The 19,971-nt window shown below is 32.1% G+C and overlaps 1 protein-coding gene and 1 long non-coding RNA gene across 16 annotated transcripts in view; both read left to right on the plus strand.

Moving 5' to 3' along the window:
• Positions 1-6,123, plus strand: part of LOC145968892 (uncharacterized) — a 55,026-nt gene extending 48,903 nt beyond the window's left edge. Inside the window, exon 4 of the long non-coding RNA XR_014437906.1 lies at positions 5,889-6,123. This is a non-coding gene — a long non-coding RNA (uncharacterized LOC145968892). The remainder of the gene's footprint in view (positions 1-5,888) is intronic.
• A 3,159-nt stretch (positions 6,124-9,282) lies between these two features.
• LOC145968899 (1-acyl-sn-glycerol-3-phosphate acyltransferase gamma) overlaps positions 9,283-19,971 on the plus strand; it is a 49,952-nt gene continuing 39,263 nt past the window's right edge. For 6 of the 15 annotated variants that reach the window (XR_014437913.1, XR_014437912.1, XR_014437914.1 and 3 more), the window contains exons 1-7: positions 9,287-9,708; positions 10,220-10,473; positions 12,263-12,509; positions 12,584-12,756; positions 12,840-13,001; positions 13,158-13,496; positions 17,806-18,025. Coding sequence is in view for 12 of the 15 variants with exons in the window: in XM_083094782.1 (XP_082950908.1) it covers positions 12,329-12,509; positions 12,584-12,756; positions 12,840-13,001; positions 13,158-13,496; positions 17,806-18,025 (1,075 nt within the window). In the remaining 3 variants the exon portion in view is untranslated. Of the gene's footprint in view, positions 9,709-9,865; positions 9,900-10,219; positions 10,474-10,921; positions 10,953-12,262; positions 12,510-12,583; positions 12,757-12,839; positions 13,002-13,157; positions 13,497-17,805; positions 18,026-18,867; positions 19,950-19,971 lie in introns of those variants that run through there. The other 9 variants (XM_083094777.1, XM_083094781.1, XM_083094786.1 and 6 more) reach the window with 9 other exon arrangements.

Genomic DNA, 19,971 nt, shown 5'->3' on the forward strand with positions numbered 1-19,971 from the left:
TATCCATTTATCCTATTGATTCCAATCAGTTTAATATTCTGAATCTTATCTGCTTCTATCACATATCAGAAATTAAAGTGATAGAAATAGTTACTATATTTTTGATCTTTTATTAATAATAGCGACTTTATATATATTTCTGACAGAAATTTGATTGCGAGAAAATACATCACATAGCGATAAGCGAAGGAACTATCGAATCAAATGCAGATTGTTGCCAATTTGCCATCAGATCACGCATGCAAACCCTGTTCCACTTCTGCTGTCAATCTGCAGTCAAATTGCGCGCACGCAGATTCTGCTTGATTTTTGCCGACAATCTGATATCAAGTCATGTTAGCAGATTCTGCTTGGTTTCTGCCACCAATCTGCGTCAGATTCTGTGAGCAGACTCTGTTCGAGTTTTGACATCAATTTGTCAACTTAATTGGTAATAACAGCTTCAGTACCAAATTTGTAGCCGTTTTGCTAACATTAGTTGATAGCAGACACTTGGCATGATATGCTTTCTACAGACTTTGCTATCTGGGTTATTATACAATATGGTCCATATTCTGAATCTTCTTTTATCGATAAAAGAGGATTCAGAATATGGACCTTTATATTATAGAATTGCGCGATTAGCAGCGTATTACAACATAACCAAACATAGAAGGAATAGTTGGCATAAATATATGTTTTCTAAATACAACATGAATATTATTTATTACAATGTATTCTTTGTATAGGATATAACGTGTGGAGTGTGCACGTTGAAAATCAATAGAAACAATATTTTTAATCACGAATACATGAAACATTGGCATAGTGTTACAATCAATGAAGAGATCAGGATGTTTTATCCTACTAATCGTAAGAGCTACAATTAATAAAAGTATATGATAAATAACTTTTATACATTTATTCAAAGATTAAAATAGTAACTAACTACTATGATAATATTGCAGAAAAAGGAGAATATTTGGCAAAAATAATATATAATGACAAAGAACAACGTATTACTACAAACTGAGTCAAAGAGCTTATCATTTGAAAAAAAAGAAACACGAATAGACAAGGGAGTGGAAGCTAAATCCAGTCTACACATAGATGATTGTTGTATTGTTAACGATGATTCACAAAATTCAATATCGTGTTCGACAACATTGGACAAAAATACATTAGAAGAAATGTTGATTGAAGAAGTCAGAAAGAGACCTACTTTGTATGATTATACATTGCCTTTGTCTGCTCGTGGTAGACACAAACTTGCAGAATTATGGAAAGAAATTTCTAATGCTCTTAATGGTATCTATTTCACATAAACTTGAATCATCAAATAAAAGTATTGGTGTATTGTATTTCACACATGTGTACAAATTAAAAAATATATATCATAAATCGTATAATGACTCATTGCAAGCATATTTTATTTTACAGCTCCATATCTAATCTTATGACTTCAATCCGACGGGCGTATCCCGATTGAACACGTAACGATTCGACACCGCTCGATTGGACACGCATTATTGGACACGTTTTATTGGACACCGCTCGATTGGACACCGCACGATTCGACACCGCACGATTCGACACTGCACGATTGGACACGCACATTGCACGATTGGACACGGCAGCATTGGACACTGCACGATTGGACACGTACATTGCACGATCGGACACGGCAGCATTGGACACCGCACGATTGGACACAGCACGATTCGACACCGCACGATTCGACACCGCACGGTTGGACACCGCACGATTGGACACCGCACGATTCGACACCGCACGATTCGACACCGCACGATTCGACACCGCACGATTCGACACCGCACGATTCGACACCGCACGATTCGACACCGCACGATTCGACACCGCACGATTCGACACCGCACGATTCGACACCGCACGATTCGACACCGCACGATTCGACACCGCACGATTCGACACCGCACGATTCGACACCGCACGATTCGACACGCACGATTCGACACCGCACGATTCGACACCGCACATTTGGACATGACCCCGCCGGTAGGGGTGTCTACGATAGGGTGCAACTTTCCACGCGAAGCGAGGTTCCACTTTGCAACTTTTCACGCGAAGCGAGGGGGACGGGGTGGGTGCGGGAGGAGGGCCGAAGGCCCCCCTTGCACCCCCCCCCGTGTGTGTGTGTGTGTGTCTGCTCCATGCTCTTTGTGCGGTGTCGAATCGTGCGGTGTCGAATCGTGCGTGTCGAATCGTGCGGTGTCGAATCGTGCGGTGTCGAATCGTGCGGTGTCCAATCGTGCGGTGTCCAATCGTGCGGTGTCCAATCGTGCGGTGTCCAACCGTGCGGTGTCCAACCGTGCGGTGTCCAATTGTGCGGTGTCCAATCGTGCGGTTTCGAATCGTGCGGTGTTGAATCTTGCGTGTCGAATCGTGCGGTGTCCAATCGTGCGGTGTCCAACCGTGCGGTGTCCAATTGTTCGGTGTCCAATCATGCGGTGTCCAACCGTGCGGTGTCGAATCGTGCGGTGTCGAATCGTGCTGTGTCCAATCGTGCGGTGTCCAATGCTGCCGTGTCCAATCGTGCAATGTACGTGTCCAATCGTGCAGTGTCCAATGCTGCCGTGTCCAATCGTGCAATGTGCGTGTCCAATCGTGCAGTGTCGAATCGTGCGGTGTCGAATCGTGCGGTGTCCAATCGAGCGGTGTCGAATAGTTACGTGTCCAAAAGGAGGTCACCCGTTTTTATTATATTTATCATTGCTGACATTGCTGCAATTAATTCAACTTTTTTTTGTTTCTTACATTCATGGTTGATAATGCTGCTGCATTCTAATAACCATTGATGATAACGATAATTAACTGACATTTTATTGATAATATTCCGCAATTTAGATGTTACTGACTGCTCCAACGTTTCAGCATCAAATCACTAGGCATACTGTACATGTCACACTTTTCGACGCTCAGACGCTCCCATGTAAAGGCACCTTAAGCGTCTTGCTATACAGCACTGGTGCTACCGGCATTTCGTGCACATAGCACGGAACAGAACCAGAAATTGTGCACATTATATGTTACCCTCTGAGAACTTTCGTGGACATTGGCTTTGTAGTTCATGTCCACGTTTTTTAGGCCCACAGAGGGCGTATCGCTTTCAGGGATCACCATAGACATATAATAATAGACTGCGCGTTCCGTGAGAAGAGCTGAAGCACAAACTGAAGGACAGAGATAGTCCGTAAGTCGTGCTCTCTCTCTCGCACACCATAGAGAGTAGGGAGGAGTACGGAGAGGAGACGCATAGCAGGCGATGAGGGGAAAAAAGTGAAAATAATCACTTTACACTTGCATAATCCGGAATGTTTTATGTAATTCAATAATTATGTAATTATGTGTTGACACTGAGCTGAACTAGGCAGCGTTAACCATTTTTCTACATCACGAACCGTCACCATAGGTTAGAACGTTTCCCCAGTTCTCCCTCTCTTTACATCCCCACCAACTCGCGTGTTAGAGAAAGACACAACGATTTACGCTATTGCTCTGTCTTTTTAGTTTCTGCTTCAGCTCCTCTCCGGAACGCGCAGTCTATTGTTATATGTCTATGGGGATCACCTAAAAGCGGGCCATGACACCTTTCAGGGTGCTGTCACAGTATATCCAGTAGCGCAACTCTCTGTCGGCACCTTTGATGTCTGTGAAGTCTAAAATGGAGTGCGCATGCGCGAAGTAAGCGAGTAAATCCAGTAACGCCATCTGGACTTTTTTCTCACTTTTTTTCCTTCGCTTCATTTTCTTTCTTTTTTCAACATATTACTAAATGTAAAAGAAGTAAATTTTAGTAAAAATTATATATAAAAACAATGTAATACACAAAGATAAATAAAAGAAAAAAGATACAAAATTTATAAAATTATATATAACATAATATAAACAATATATGTATAACATAAGTACATTAATAATGAAATATATCATATATAAAAAACATTAATATGTAACTATTAAATAAAGACATATTTAAAACATTTTTAATATTAAGTATAAATGTACTTATTAATAAATATGCATTTTCTTTATAATGAATATAATTTATTTCACACATACATACATATATGTATATATAACATAATTAAAGAGTAAAAAATAAGTACATTTTAAATAAGTACATTATTTTATAATGAATAATTTATTTGACACATATGCCAAAGTTAGTATTTCCATTAGCCAAATATGTGAAAATAAATTTTTATAAAATTCTTATTTGTTTAAAATCTATATAATCAAATATTAAAATAAAATTATAATTCCAACAGTTGATCCACTTTTTCATTAGAAAAATTACACATACATACAAATTATTTAATATAAATTATAATACTAATAACAAAACCTTTAAATACAGAGAGAGAGCGAGAGAGAGTGACCGTAAACAATGAAGGAGAAAGTGAGAGAAAAGTTCAGATGGCGGTACTGTGTTTACTCGCTAACTTCGCGCATGCGCACTCCATTTTGGACTTCACAAATTTTAGGGAGTTGCGCTACTGGGTATACTTAGAGGTCTAAGGGCCTGAGCAGAATGGCTGCCTTAAGATTTTAAGACTATGTTTTATGCCTTAGGTCTTTGTCTTAGGTAACGCACAATACTGTGTGTTATGTCTCGAGTCTTATGTATACGCGAACGTTTATTTCTTACAAACGTTCGCGTATACATAAGACTCGGGACATAACACACAGTATTGTGCGTTACCTAAGACAAAGACTTAAGGCATAAAACATAGTCTTAAAATTATAAGGCAGCCATTCTGCTCAGGCCCTAAATATCAGAGAGACGCCAAACTACCCCCACCATGCCGCCGCGCCGCCATCTTAGATCCTACACGCACGTGATGTTATAGTGGTAGTGACGGTGTTTATTCGTATTAAGTTAGCCGGAAATTTTTCAGCCAACCAAAAATCTCCTTATGGAATCGTTTGTATTTCGTATGAAGATGTTTGAAGTGTGATTAAAAACGTTTGTGAGTAATTAGAATAATTATAAAAAATTAATCATTTTTACAGTATGTAGTTAGCCAACATAACTAAATATTAAAAATTCTCCTTATGAATCGTTTGTATTTCGTATGAAGAGTTTTGAAGTATAATTAAAAAGGTTTGTGAGTCATTCGTTTAATTTTAATTAAATTTTTTTATATTGTGAAGTTAGCCGGAAGCTATATAAAATGGACGCCGTCCTGTGATTGGTCGATTTGCTTATGGTAAATACTAAAATTTTCTCATGTGTACTGACTTTAAGTGTAAGCAAAACGAGCAAATTTATCTCTTTTGTAACTTTTAATCCATGACTAATTTATTATTAATTCCGCATAATCGCATAATATATCATGGATCGTGGATAAGCGTAGATAATTGAAATATGTTTTTCTACCAATAAATAAGTAAATCTTTTATAATTGTTTTATAATGTAGTCATCATTCAGAAAATGATCACAATTTGTGATTATGGTTCATATTCTGAATCCTCTTTTATTGATAAAAGTGCCTTTAAAAGTGGCTTATAAGCCTTCTGATTGGCTGTAAGCCACTTTTAGAGGCACTTTTATCGATAAAAGAGGATTCAGAATATGGACCTATGTATTTAATTGTTATTTTATATTCGCTTTCAAATAATAAACTATATAATAATAAAATTTATATAAAAAGATGGTAATATATGTAATCCAATTAATTATAATTGACAAAATAATTTCTTGTGAAAAAATAAAAGTAAAAAATATAGAAGAATTTTTTTTATAGCTTGTATAAAAAATCAGTTTTATGCTAAGTATATTATAATTTTCTGGACTGTAGTAATATTTAATATATAATTTTTGCTATATAAATATATATTTCTGATATAAAATCTATTTCTACAGATAGTAAGATCGGCTGAGTTATGTCACAGAATATCGGAAGGCTTACATCAAAATGCGAGAGAGAGGAGATGGCATATATCAATATGAATCCATTGCTGATGTTGTAAGAGCAAAAATAGATATCTCTGTAGATTTTATTATTTTTGCATCTGAAAACTTGAAAATTGCCCATGCCTTATCGGAAGTAAATCTTCTTTTGTATTTTCAAATATATATAAGCGCACATTTTTAGCATATTCTTTTATGTTATCATTTTTTTTGTTAATTATTATTGATTATTATTGATTACTTTGTTAATTATTGTCGATTAAGAAGAAATATATATTTATATAGCAAAAATTATATATTAATTATTACTACAGTCCAGAAAATTATAATATATTATAATTTTCTGGACTGTAGTAATAATTATAATATATTATAATTTTCTGGACTGTAGTAATATTTAATATATAATTTTTGCTATATAAATATATATTTCTTCTTAATTGACAATAATTAACAAAGTAATCAATAATAATCAATAATAATTAACAAAAAAAATGATAACATAAAAGAATATGCTAAAAATGTGCGCTTATATATATTTGAAAATACAAAAGAAGATTTACTTCCGATAAGGCATGGGCAATTTTCAAGTTTTCAGATGCAAAAATAATAAAATCTACAGAGATATCTATTTTTGCTCTTACAACATCAGCAATGGATTCATATTGATATATGCCATCTCCTCTCTCTCGCATTTTGATGTAAGCCTTCCGATATTCTGTGACATAACTCAGCCGATCTTACTATCTGTAGAAATAGATTTTATATCAGAAATATATATTTATATAGCAAAAATTATATATTAAATATTACTACAGTCCAGAAAATTATAATATACTTAGCATAAAACTGATTTTTTATACAAGCTATAAAAAAAATTCTTCTATATTTTTTACTTTTATTTTTTCACAAGAAATTATTTTGTCAATTATAATTAATTGGATTACATATATTACCATCTTTTTATATAAATTTTATTATTATATAGTTTATTATTTGAAAGCGAATATAAAATAACAATTAAATACATAGGTCCATATTCTGAATCCTCTTTTATCGATAAAAGTGCCTCTAAAAGTGGCTTACAGCCAATCAGAAGGCTTATAAGCCACTTTTAAAGGCACTTTTATCAATAAAAGAGGATTCAGAATATGAACCATAATCACAAATTGTGATCATTTTCTGAATGATGACTACATTATAAAACAATTATAAAAGATTTACTTATTTATTGGTAGAAAAACATATTTCAATTATCTACGCTTATCCACGATCCATGATATATTATGCGATTATGCGGAATTAATAATAAATTAGTCATGGATTAAAAGTTACAAAAGAGATAAATTTGCTCGTTTTGCTTACACTTAAAGTCAGTACACATGAGAAAATTTTAGTATTTACCATAAGCAAATCGACCAATCACAGGACGGCGTCCATTTTATATAGCTTCCGGCTAACTTCACAATATAAAAAAATTTAATTAAAATTAAACGAATGACTCACAAACCTTTTTAATTATACTTCAAAACTCTTCATACGAAATACAAACGATTCATAAGGAGAATTTTTAATATTTAGTTATGTTGGCTAACTACATACTGTAAAAATGATTAATTTTTTATAATTATTCTAATTACTCACAAACGTTTTTAATCACACTTCAAACATCTTCATACGAAATACAAACGATTCCATAAGGAGATTTTTGGTTGGCTGAAAAATTTCCGGCTAACTTAATACGAATACGGTGTTTCAGTATTAGTCCATGACTAGAATACAGATGTAAGGTTAGTTTACCTTAGTATTCCCTAGGTTTACTCCCACTTTGTCACCGTAGCCGCCATCTTAAGAACGGATAGCTCACCACCAATCAGAAGGAGGCACGAGTTGGCGCCTCTCTGATATTTAGACCTCTAGGTATACTGTGGTGCTGTCACATGGCAATCGGAATTTCGGAAAACGGAATCTCGGAAAAGTACTAGAATACTAGTACTAGGATCAACCAATCAGAATTATTTGGAGAAATTTTAACTTAACCTTTAATGAAAGTTAATCGGGATTGAATTTTTATCTTTATAAGAAGAATTTTATTGTTAATAAATAATTGTTCGGTAAGTATTTATTAATATACATATAAATATTTAATCAAAATATTTTATCACATAAAATGGTTATCATATTGTCAAGAATAAAAGTTGCGTGTTTGTCGGTCCGGTTTTTTTGTGGCTAGGCTCCCCATGGACTAATATTTCGGAGCATTTCGGAAATGAGTAAAAGTAGAAAAATTTATTTTGATAGTTTTCCGACAAAAAAAATAATTAATACAATAGAAAAATATATAAAAAAGTGAGACATTTGTATGTATTGTTTATTATAACAGAAAATGATAAAGAAATTTTCTAAATTGAAAAACAATTTGAGGTTAGAATAGCATTCCGTTTTCCGTAAAAATCACTCCATGGGGAGCGAGGCTATCGAAAAACCGACATTCAAACTTTACTAGATAATTCTGATTGGTTGATCACCACTCTAGTACTTTTCCGAGATTCCGTTTTCCGAAATTCCGACTGCCATGTGACAGCACCCTCAGTCTTCTCTCTGTTTATACATTTGGGCTGCGTTCGGAAACATCACCCGAGTGCCCCCGAGTATCATTTTATCCTTGTTGTTCACCGAATGTTAAACAAGGATAAAATGATACTCGGGTACACTCGGGTGATGTTTCCGAACGCAGCCTTGATGTAAACGCAGTCGAATTAAACGTTTGGTGCGCATTACTTTTGATTCGCGTATCAAAAGACGTACAGTGTAAACCAGGCCTAAAAAGAACAAACCTCATTTCGTTTGTTTTTATAGACCTGGTTTACACCAACCGTTTGATACGCGTATCAAATGTTATGTTCGTACTAAATGTATGGTATAAACAATGGGTCTGTTCTTTTCAGCTGCACTGCTGCACTAATGCAATAAGTTAGAAAGAGACAAACATACTTTCTTTCACTCTAACTAATTGCACTAGTGCAGCAGTGCAGCTGAAAAGAACAGACCCAATGCCGTTTGAGTTGGTACGATACGCATTGAGAAGGCGTATCATATCACAATAATACGCGTATCAAGCATATGTGTGGCGCTGTAAACACTTGTGCATCAAAAAACGAAGGATTAATACATGGACCTAAGAAGATATGGATGGAGTCTAGAGCCGTGGCGGTGTGAAATTTGCGGTAAGGGGGGTGTATAGCTCTGTCTCTTTCCAAAAGCAACCTTCGGGTGTTTCCGTCGCATATCCGATAATTCCCGAAAGGTTATATATCCCATATTAGCTAACTTTCGAATAAAAATACATGTATTTTTATTCGAAAGTTAGCTAATATGGGATATATAACCTTTCGGGAATTATCGGATATGCGACGGAAACACCCGAAGGTTGCTTTTGGAAAGAGACAGAGCTATACACCTCCCTTACCGCAAATTTCACAGCCCCCTCGCCCATATGAGCGCTTTAGACTCCATCCATATCTTCTTAGGTCCATGGATTAATATAACAAGGATAATATAGAGAAGGATAATATAACACTACTGTGTATCACTTGTCGACTCTTCGTACTTTATTGCGTACTTTAGCTGGATTCCTTAAAGCGCGCGCATGTATTTATACATTTGATGTAAACGCAGTCGAATTAAACGTTTGGTGCGCATTACTTTTGATTCGCGTATCAAAAGACGTACGGTGTAAACCAGGCCACAATTGAAGTTCGGTAGTAGATAAGTAAGTAAATAGATATATACGTACACACATTTATATGATACGTGTATATATATATAAATTCTTTCTGAGATCCAGATCATGCTATATAGGCCGTGTTCCGAATTTACTGCCAGTACTGAAAATCTATAGTTTACGTCACGTATACTATAGATTTTCAGTACTGGCAGTAAATTCGGAACACGGTTATAATAGTGACTATACTAGATTTAGATGACAAATAGCGTCACAGCTTTTAATTAATTGTTCCAAACTTTTTACCTTTGTGGACTTTCCCGTCAAATCATTAGATATGTTCTTTTTAACTGAACTGGCTGCACTAGAGAGAGATTTTATCTTTTTTCTTCCAATATAGAGCAAAAAAGATAAATTAATGCAACCAGTTAAAAAATAGATTTATTGATATATATATATATATATATATATATATATATATATATATATATATATATATATATATACACACACGTATATATAGTCATATATATGTACGTATATATTTCTATTGTAATAGTCTAACCCAAACGCGCGCAAACACAAGAGTTAGCCATTCGTTTTATCGCACCTATCATCTGTCATTTGCTCCCGCACGGCACGAAGGCGTGATTCTGCCAGTTTATAAGGCATAAAACAGCAACAAACACCAAAGTGCACACATTGACGCACATTATTGTCAGTGAGTCTTGGAACTTCGCACTTTGATCCCTTCACTTTCATTCGACGTACCTTGGCACGCGCAATTTTTCTTCATCCGGAACGCTAAATTAGGTGAGCTATAATAAATATTCTCGCGGATAGCATGGAAAATATTTTTTAATCAAATATACATTTTGCACGCCGGAATTGATGTAATAGTTTAATGTATAAGTATTATACATACAATATGTATAAAAAAAAAATATATATATATATATATATATATACATACACATATATGTGTGTGTGTGTGTTTTCTTTGTTAAAAAAATATACACTTTATATATAGAAATAAAATAGTTTATATATGCTTGTAAACCAAGATAATAAAACACAGAAACAAATATTTACAATCTGCAATACATTGTATATTTTATGTTTTTAATTTTTCACAATTTTTATATCAATCTCAAATATTATGTAACTTCAAATATTTTCTCAAAATAATGTTATTATTAGTTTTTTTTAACCTCTATCGGTTTGTTCTTTATAGTGCAATATAGATTTTTTTTGGTTTCAGATAATGTATCTGGATTATTTGGAAGAGATTTGTAAATAGATTATATATTATTGTTGTAATGGGGTGATATCATTATAATAATAGTAATTCTTCCAGAAATTAACACTTATTAAACTTCCATTTAATTTGATGTATCTGTTACATAACACTTCATCTATGTTTCCAATAGATATATAATTGTAATTCAATAATTCAATTTCTAAAAATCTGAATTTATAACACAAGTTCAAATTTCGAAAATTTAAGCAACTCTAAAAAAAAAGAAACAAGTTTTAAAAAAGTTATATAATTAATAGCATTTACGATTATTATTAATGTCTTAAGGTTTGTGACATTAATAAATTTCAGGGAAAAATTAAAGCTTTGATATGTATTGTCACTTGTAAGAATTCAGTTTTGTATGTTTCAGTCTCTGATATTTGGGTCATTATCAGCAACTGTCGCAATATAGAATGCGACAGTTGTTGATCATGGTTAGAGAATGAGACAAATTGAACAGATTTGAAAATGAATTATTAATAAAGTCACACTGAAAAGAAAGAATTTGCATTTTATTTACCACGCCTGGCTCTCATTCTGCTCAATTTCCTATTAGATAACGTTAATAAACTTAATCTATAGCCTATTTTTTTAAATTAATTTAAATTTTGATTAAAACTAAACTTGATTAAAGCTTTAAAGTTGATTAAAACTTACAGTATTTATTTGCACCTAAATCATTGACATGAATAATATAATTTTTAATGTTTTTTTTTTTATACTCAAGAGTATGTTAAAAAGCAGAAAATACATCCTATTTGTCTGCATCTAAGAAACAAGCTCTTTAATAAATGTTATTGTGTACAAAACCTGTATCTCTATATTTTATTTTTATCTTTTCGAGAAAATTTTACATCTTTTTCTGATATTTTATTATATATATAAATGTTCGTTTTTCTCTTTATTGTATATGATTCATTGTATATAATTTATCATCTGTCTCTCAAATGAATTTAAATGATGAGCCAATTGATACTAGAGCAATTGAATTGCCAATATGTATGACAGCATTCAGGCATCAAAAAATTGTACATAACGCCATAATAATTTTTTCATCCTCAGGCAAGTTCTTCTTCGCTTGTATAAATACTTGCACATATAGTTACTTATTATCAAAAGAAAGCATTTTGAAATTTCAAAGTTTTTCGTTCACCATAATAATTATAAATATAATAGAATTGCTATATATAATATTAAATTTAAAAATTGAAAAAATTTTAAGAATTTTGTATGTGTGTATGTATGTGTGTGAATGTAATTTTATCTTATTAATTAAAAGATTGGTGAATGCTTTTGTTACAGGTAGAAAAAGTGAACATTTATGTTTTCTATAAAGTGTACAGTTTAATACTGTTTACTTATATCATCATGGGAGTGCTCGCCTCCCTAAAACAATCATCAGTGATACACCTTATGTTTGCTATTACATTTTTTACATCTGGTTTGATAATCAATTTCTTCCAATGCATTTTATATTTTGGACTAAGACCCTTTTCCAAGTACCTGTATCGCAAGATTAATTATTATCTCTGTTATTCCTTCTATTGTCGTAAGTTTATTTTATCTCTTGAATTAATATATTTATTTCCAAGATATTAATGTTTTGAATTTTACTTTTATTAGAGTTAGTATTTATGGCAGAATGGTGGGCAGGATCAAATCTTATATTGTACATAGATAAAAAGGATTTTGACAAATATTTTGGCAATGAACATGGCTATCTTTTAATGAATCATAGTTATGAGACTGATTGGCTGATAGGTTGGCTACTATGTGATCGTGTGAAATTGCTAGGCGTAAGTATTCTTTCACGAAAGATATCTTTATTTACACATTGTTTTAAAAAAGATATTTATATATCTTAATTTTTATTTTTTAGAATTGCAAAGCATATGCTAAGAAATCGATACAATATATTCCGACGCTAGGATGGGCCTGGAAATTCGCTGAAAGCATCTTCCTTGAAAGAAGTTGGGAAAAAGACAAGGAAAACATTAAGAATCAAATTAAGGAATTAGTTGAATATCCTGACACGATGTGGGTATGTCTTTTTGTTTTTCCCTCTAAGTACAAATGTACAAATGTTCGATGAATTATTTTAAATACTGTTTAACAAATAATAACATAACAAATAAACAAATAAACACACATAATAATAATAAATAATTTATAACATCTAACTATGGCTTGATTATAGCTTCTACTTTATCCTGAGGGTACGCGCTTCACATCAAAAAAATTGGAAGCCAGTCAAAAATTTGCCATTGAAAAAGGTCTACCAGTATTAAAATATCACTTAACACCACGCACAAAAGGCTTTATTGCCAGCATTCCACATATGAGAGACAAAGCAACAGCTATTTATGATATTCAAATAGCATTTAAACCATCTGATTCAATAAAACCGACTATGAAGAACCTCCTTTTAGGAAAACCGCTGATGGGACATATGTATGCCAAAAGAATTCCTATTGAACAAGTGCCAGAGGGAGACGAAGCTGCTGCTGAATGGTTGCATAAGCTTTATCAGCAAAAGGTAATATATCAAAATATGTGCATTTTTTATTATATTGAGTAGAAAAAATTTGTTTCAGTAAAGATATAATCCTGTATGACATAGATAATACGATAAAAAAATCTATTTTCTTTAATATACAGTATGTTTCCCATAAAGTGTTACAAGTTTTTTCCGAAACTTGACGTCATACAAAAGAATATTTTAGACAAAATTTATAGGGTTTTTAGAAAGAAAAAAATTGGTAATCTTGAATTTAACTAAAATAGTTTGTTGAAGTTTTATATACAGGGTGTTAGAAAAGTCTGGAAACGGTCAAATATCTCGAAAACGAAACGTTTTTGAGAAAAATGTTTCTAACCAAAGTTGTAGAATTTCAAAAGATCTATTTACTGACGCTATGAGTTTAACCTTGGGTGGCGTCGCCAAGGTCAGAGCAAGGTAACCTGGAATTTTTTAAATGGGACCCCCTATTTTTTATTACTTATTCTTGTAGCTTATCTCGAGAGCTTTCCAAAACACTATAATAAAGTATTTCTTCATTGAGTACTTTTCGAGTTATGAGGCTTGAAATAATTTCTTAATTTTACATAAACTGTAAAATATCTTGTAAAATATTCATTTTTCGATTGTCTTACCTTAATACTTTTATGTACAAAATAATGAGAGTAATCAATTGGTATAAAGAAAACATACAGTTGTTTTTAAGAAAAAATATGGAATTGTTAATTGCAAATTACATATTTTTTCTTAAAAACAACTATGTTTTTTTTACTCATGCTACTCTTTTTATGTCAAATATTGCGAGCAATCGATTTATGTTGAAAACATTAAAGTAATTTCATTAAAAAAAAATTTTTCATAACCTCACAAAATTCTTCAACTTCACACACACATATATATATATATATATATATATATATATATATATATATATATATATACAGGGTATCCCATTTTAAAAAACGCACATCGATAATTCTTCAACGAAGCATTTTCAGCAAAAATGTTTCAGACAAAAGTTGTATGGTTTCAAGATGCAATGCCAATTGCCATGGAGGATCCCTGAAGGGTCGCTCGCTGACCAAATAAGTGTCGGTGGAAGTATTCGCGTGCATGCTGGCTTCCGACTGGTCTTCCAAAGGGGACATAAGATGGTGTCATTAATTTGACCTTGAATAGTTACTTGAAGGTCACCTAGAATTTTTTAAATGGGACCCCCTATTTTTTATTACTTATTCTTGTAGCTTATCTCGAGAGCTTTCCAAAACACTATAATAAAGTATTTCTTCATTGAGTACTTTTCGAGTTATGAGGCTTGAAATAATTTCTTAATTTTATATAAACCATAAAATATCTAGTAAAATATTCATTTTTCGATTATCTTACCTTAATACTTTTATATACAAAATAATGAGAGTAGTCAATTGGTGTAAAGAAAAAACATAGTTGTTTTTAAGAAAAAATATGTAATTTGCAATGAACAATTCCATATTTTTTCTTAAAAACAACTGTATGTTTTCTTTATACCAATTGATTACTCTCATTATTTTGTATATAAAAGTATTAAGGTAAGATAATCGAAAAATGAATATTTTACAAGATATTTTACAGTTTATGTAAAATTAAGAAATTATTTCAAGCCTCATAACTAAAAGTACTCAATGAAGAAATACTTTATTATAGTGTTTTGGAAAGCTCTCGAGATAAGCTACAAGAATAAGTAATAAAAAATAGAGGGTCCCATTTAAAAAATTCTAGGTGACCTTCAAGTAACTATTCAAGGTCAAATTAATGACACCATCTTATGTCCTTTTTGGAAGGCCAGTCGGAAGCCAGCATGCACTCGAATACCTCCACCGGCACTTATTTGGTCAGCGAGCGACCTTTCAGGGATCCTCCATGGCAATCGGCATTGCATCTTGAAACCATACAACTTTTGTCTGAAACATTTTTGCTGAAAATGCTTCGTTGAAGAATTATCGAGGTGCGTTTTTTAAAATGGGATACCCTGTATATATATATATATATATATATATATATATATATATATATATATATATATATATATATACAGGGCGAATTTTAATGGTTGTGTCAATCTTTTTATCATGCGGGAGATTACCGACCGCAATTGTAATAAATTGATCGGTACATAGATGTCAGATAATTAGATCGGCCGTATGGAAGGCCGGGATATAATGTGTACAATTAAAGCAAGTTAAAAGCTGAAATTATGTGTGTAGTATGGATTTATTTTTATTATTAAAGCTACGTATTTATTATTATTATTATTATTATTATTAAAGCTACGTATACATATTCGATATATTAAAGCAGTAAGAATACATATTTAAAAATTTAGTTCAAATTTAACACTTTAATGTTTCATGTAAAACTTTATTTCAAATTCCGCATTTATTTTTATGATAAATTTTTATTATTGTTTTATACGCTAAAGATATGTAGCATTTCTTCCTTCTTGAAATAAAATTACGCAACTGTTCCATGAGAAATACATTCTTATGAAACAATTGCGTAATTTTAATTTAAGAAGAAAGAAAATTTTTTGCTGCGTATTTTTAGCATATAAACGATAATAAAAATTTACCATAAAAATAATTGCGGAATTTGAAATAAAGTTTTACATGAAACATTAGTGTTAAATTTGAACTAAATTTTTAAATATGTATTCTTACTGCTTTAATATATCGAATATGTATACGTAGCTTTAATAATAATAATAATAATAACAATAATTATAATAATAACAATAATAACAATAACAACAACAACAACAACAACAACAACAACAACAATAATAATAATAATAATAATAATAATAAATACGTAGCTTTAATAATAAAAATAAATCCATACTACACACATAATTTCAGCTTTTAACTTGCTTTAATTGTACACATTATATCCCGGCCTTCGATACGGCCGATCCAATTATCTGACATCTATGTACCGATCAATTTATTACAATTGCGGTCGATAATCTTCCGCATGATAAAAAGATTGACACAACCATTAAAATTCACCCTGTATATGTGTGAAGTTGAAGAATTTTGTGAGGTTATGAAAAATTTTTTTTTAATGAAATTACTTTAATGTTTTCAACATAAATCGATTGCTCGCAATATTTGACATAAAAAAGAGTAGCATGAGTAAAAATTGAATATACAGAGTGTCCCATTTTAAAGGATCCACTCAGAAACACTGCGTTAAGTCGAAAAATGTTTCAGACATAAGTTGTATGGTTTGAAGGGGGACAAAAGTTGGTTTTATTTTAAAAAAACCTTAGATTTTTCTTTACACGATTTAAAAAAATTATTTTAGTTAAAATTCAATGTTATTAATTTTTTTCTCTCTCAAAACTCTAAAACTCTAAATGCCTATAAATAGGTATGTGCGTATGAAATAGCTTCTGTGTATTAATGTTTTTTTAAATTTAAGTGTATAATCGAATAATTTCGAATAATTATAGATTTTACAAATGGTAATCGCATATTATTGGACACATTAATAAATTATTTAAAAGCATGTCTAACTATTTAATATTTAATGTGAAAGAGTCGCACATACAATTACAAATAAAGGGATTGTTTCTTTAAGTAAATAATAGATAGTGTAAGACTTTATAAGTTTATTGATAATGATATTAAGAAATAATGATTTATTAAATAAGTTTACATGAACTTGTTTAATACAGGGTGTCCCTGAATGGTCTGTACAAACTTTGTGAATAAGTTCCAGGGACCTAAACAAGCAGAAAATGTCCCATAAACATGGGGTCGGAAACGCTTGCTTCTGGAGTTACGACGGTTCGAAGTTTTCCTGCAATAGCTGGAGAAATTATCACGTCAAATCGCATAGGTGTTACAAAACTGTGTTTAAAAACATGAATGAATCAAATTATTCATTTGATGAACTGGCGGATATCCATCTGATGTATGGCCGTGCCGGTGGAAATGGACGGTTCGCCAGACAATGCGGCGACGTGCGCAGGCTTCCTTGGAATCTAACGGAGGCCATTTCGAGCATTTGCTATAGCAAGTGTACTGTCCTGTTATGTCCGTGACAAAACCGAGGAAATAAATAAACACAGTTTTGTAACACCTATGCGATTTGACGTGATAATTTCTCCAGCTATTGCAGGAAAACTTCGAAACGTCGTAACTCCAGAAGCAAACGTTTCCGACCCCCATGTTTATGGGACATTTTCTGCTTGTTTAGGTTCCTGGAACTTATTCACAAAGTTTGTACAGACCATTCAGGGACACCCTGTATAATACAATAATGTTAGATAAACTTTACTTCATAGGATCGTATGGCAGAAAGTTTTTATAAGACTGGGGATTTTTTTGCCATGAGCGGTGTGCCTAGGACAGACTCGTTCATGTTAAAAAGGAGATATTATTCTCTCATTAATACTATATTCTGGGCGATAGTTGTCCTTGTACCAATGCTATATTACCTTCTGAGGCTTCTTCTATCTGGGTCCATCATCTATTTTCTCATTGGAATTGCAATTATCTTTTTATGTAAGTAATATCTATATTGATTTACATATCATTGTATTCAATTATTAGGTAAAACTTTAGAAAAAGACACCAGGGTCGAATCGTCTTGACCTTGATATATGTTGTCAAGGTCACTGTCCTGAGTAACATTCAAAAGATTTTAGCCGTTGCTCGTTGTTTACTAAAAAGTTATTAACAAAAGCGTATATACAACATGCGACTATACGAATTCCTAAGCAATGTTGATTTGACTTCTAAGAAGGTCAAGGTTATTTTAACTTTCTATGTAAAGCGAGGTCCACCCCATACTACTTCTGAGTCAGTGCGAGGTCTATGATTCCTCGTTTCGCATGAAAAGTTGCAAACCCATGTGGAACCATACAATAATAGACTTCGTTTCGCGCTGACTCAGAGGTGGTGTGGGGTGGATCTCGTTTCGCATAGAAAGTTGCAAACCCATGTGGAACTGTACAATAATAGATCTTGTTTCGCACTGACTCGGGTGATGTGGGGTGGACCTCGCTTTGCATAGAAAGTTAAAATAATCTTGACCTTCTTAGAAGTCAAATCAACATTGCTTAGGAATTTATATAGTCGCATGTTGCATATAATTCGTGGAAATTCTTTTGTTAATAACTTTTTAATAAACAACGAGCGACGGCTAAAATCTTTTGAATGTTACTCAGGACAGTGACCTTGACAACATATGGCATGGCTAAGACGATTCGAGCCTGATGTCTTTTTCTAAAGTTTTAAAAGGTCATTTAAAATCAATGCAAAAAAAAAGATCATATTTAAGCTCAACTAACTTTATGAAAAATAGTCGTAGAGCGATATTTAAGAAAGCATTTTAAAATTTAAAGCTTCAGCTTTTCAATGATTCAACGCACGTTTTTCTATAAGGATTTCACTACAGGCGCTACTAAAGCCTTGCAAAATTGAAGAATACATTTCAACTATGATGGCGTGTACGAGAAGAAAATTTTTTTTCCAAACAGTTTTAATTGCATCGTAAAATTTAACATTTCTTCTTTAAAATGCGTTTTTTTATTATCAATATTATAATTTTTTTTTATCAAGTTATGATGATTTGAAGTGAGTAGTGCATATTCAAATTTTTTTCTCTAAAAAAGGTCATTTCAATTACCTCGATATATATTGCTAAGGTTACTATCCTGAGAAGTATCAAAAGATTTTAAGCGTCGTTCATTGTTTTATTAAAAAGTTATTAACAAGAAAATTTACATTAATTTACACATCATTATGATCACACACATTTTCATTTTTATAGAGGGTGCGTTTCTAAATAATACGCACTTTGAATTTTGTAGTGTTCTATTCTGGTTCCGGAAATGTATGATTTTGAAGTATTGTAAAAATAAGATTAGAAAAAATGAGATTAAGTTTTAATGACCTCGACTTTGATATATTTTAAATTTGTTATAAAATAAACACATAATATAATAACGAGCTGAGATGAAATTTTAGTTTTAAATAAAAAATAGGTTTGAGAGTTAAATTATATTTTCTGAAAGTGGAGCCCTTCGTAGAGAGGGCAAAACTCACTGTGTCCATGCATGTATTTTGTAAGACGAAGCAAAATTTCCTCTATATCTAACTTTGAACTTCGCTTCGTTTTGCAAAGTATATGTACAAACACAGTGACTTCCACCCCATCTCTACTGGAGGGTTTTCACTTCCTGAAGATATAACCTAACTCAAACCTATTTCTGACTATTTAAAACTAAAATTTGGATTATGTTATATTGTCCAAATTGTGCTTTGTGTTTATTGTACAAAATGGAAACTTTTTTCGGGGTGAGGATACGGAAAGAAGGGCAGAGTCTCTTACAAAAAATGTAAACAAATACAGCATATTGAACGCAATGTTATGATTGCATATATTAAACATACATTCCATTAAATATATTCCTTCTTAAACATATTTAAACATATATGGTGTCGTA

This window comes from Camponotus vicinus, unplaced genomic scaffold, assembly GCF_025532165.1.
Source record: "Camponotus vicinus isolate PSW18456_S1 unplaced genomic scaffold, iyCamVici1.0 SCAF_3, whole genome shotgun sequence".
In the NCBI taxonomy this organism is placed as follows: Eukaryota; Metazoa; Arthropoda; class Insecta; order Hymenoptera; family Formicidae; genus Camponotus; species Camponotus vicinus.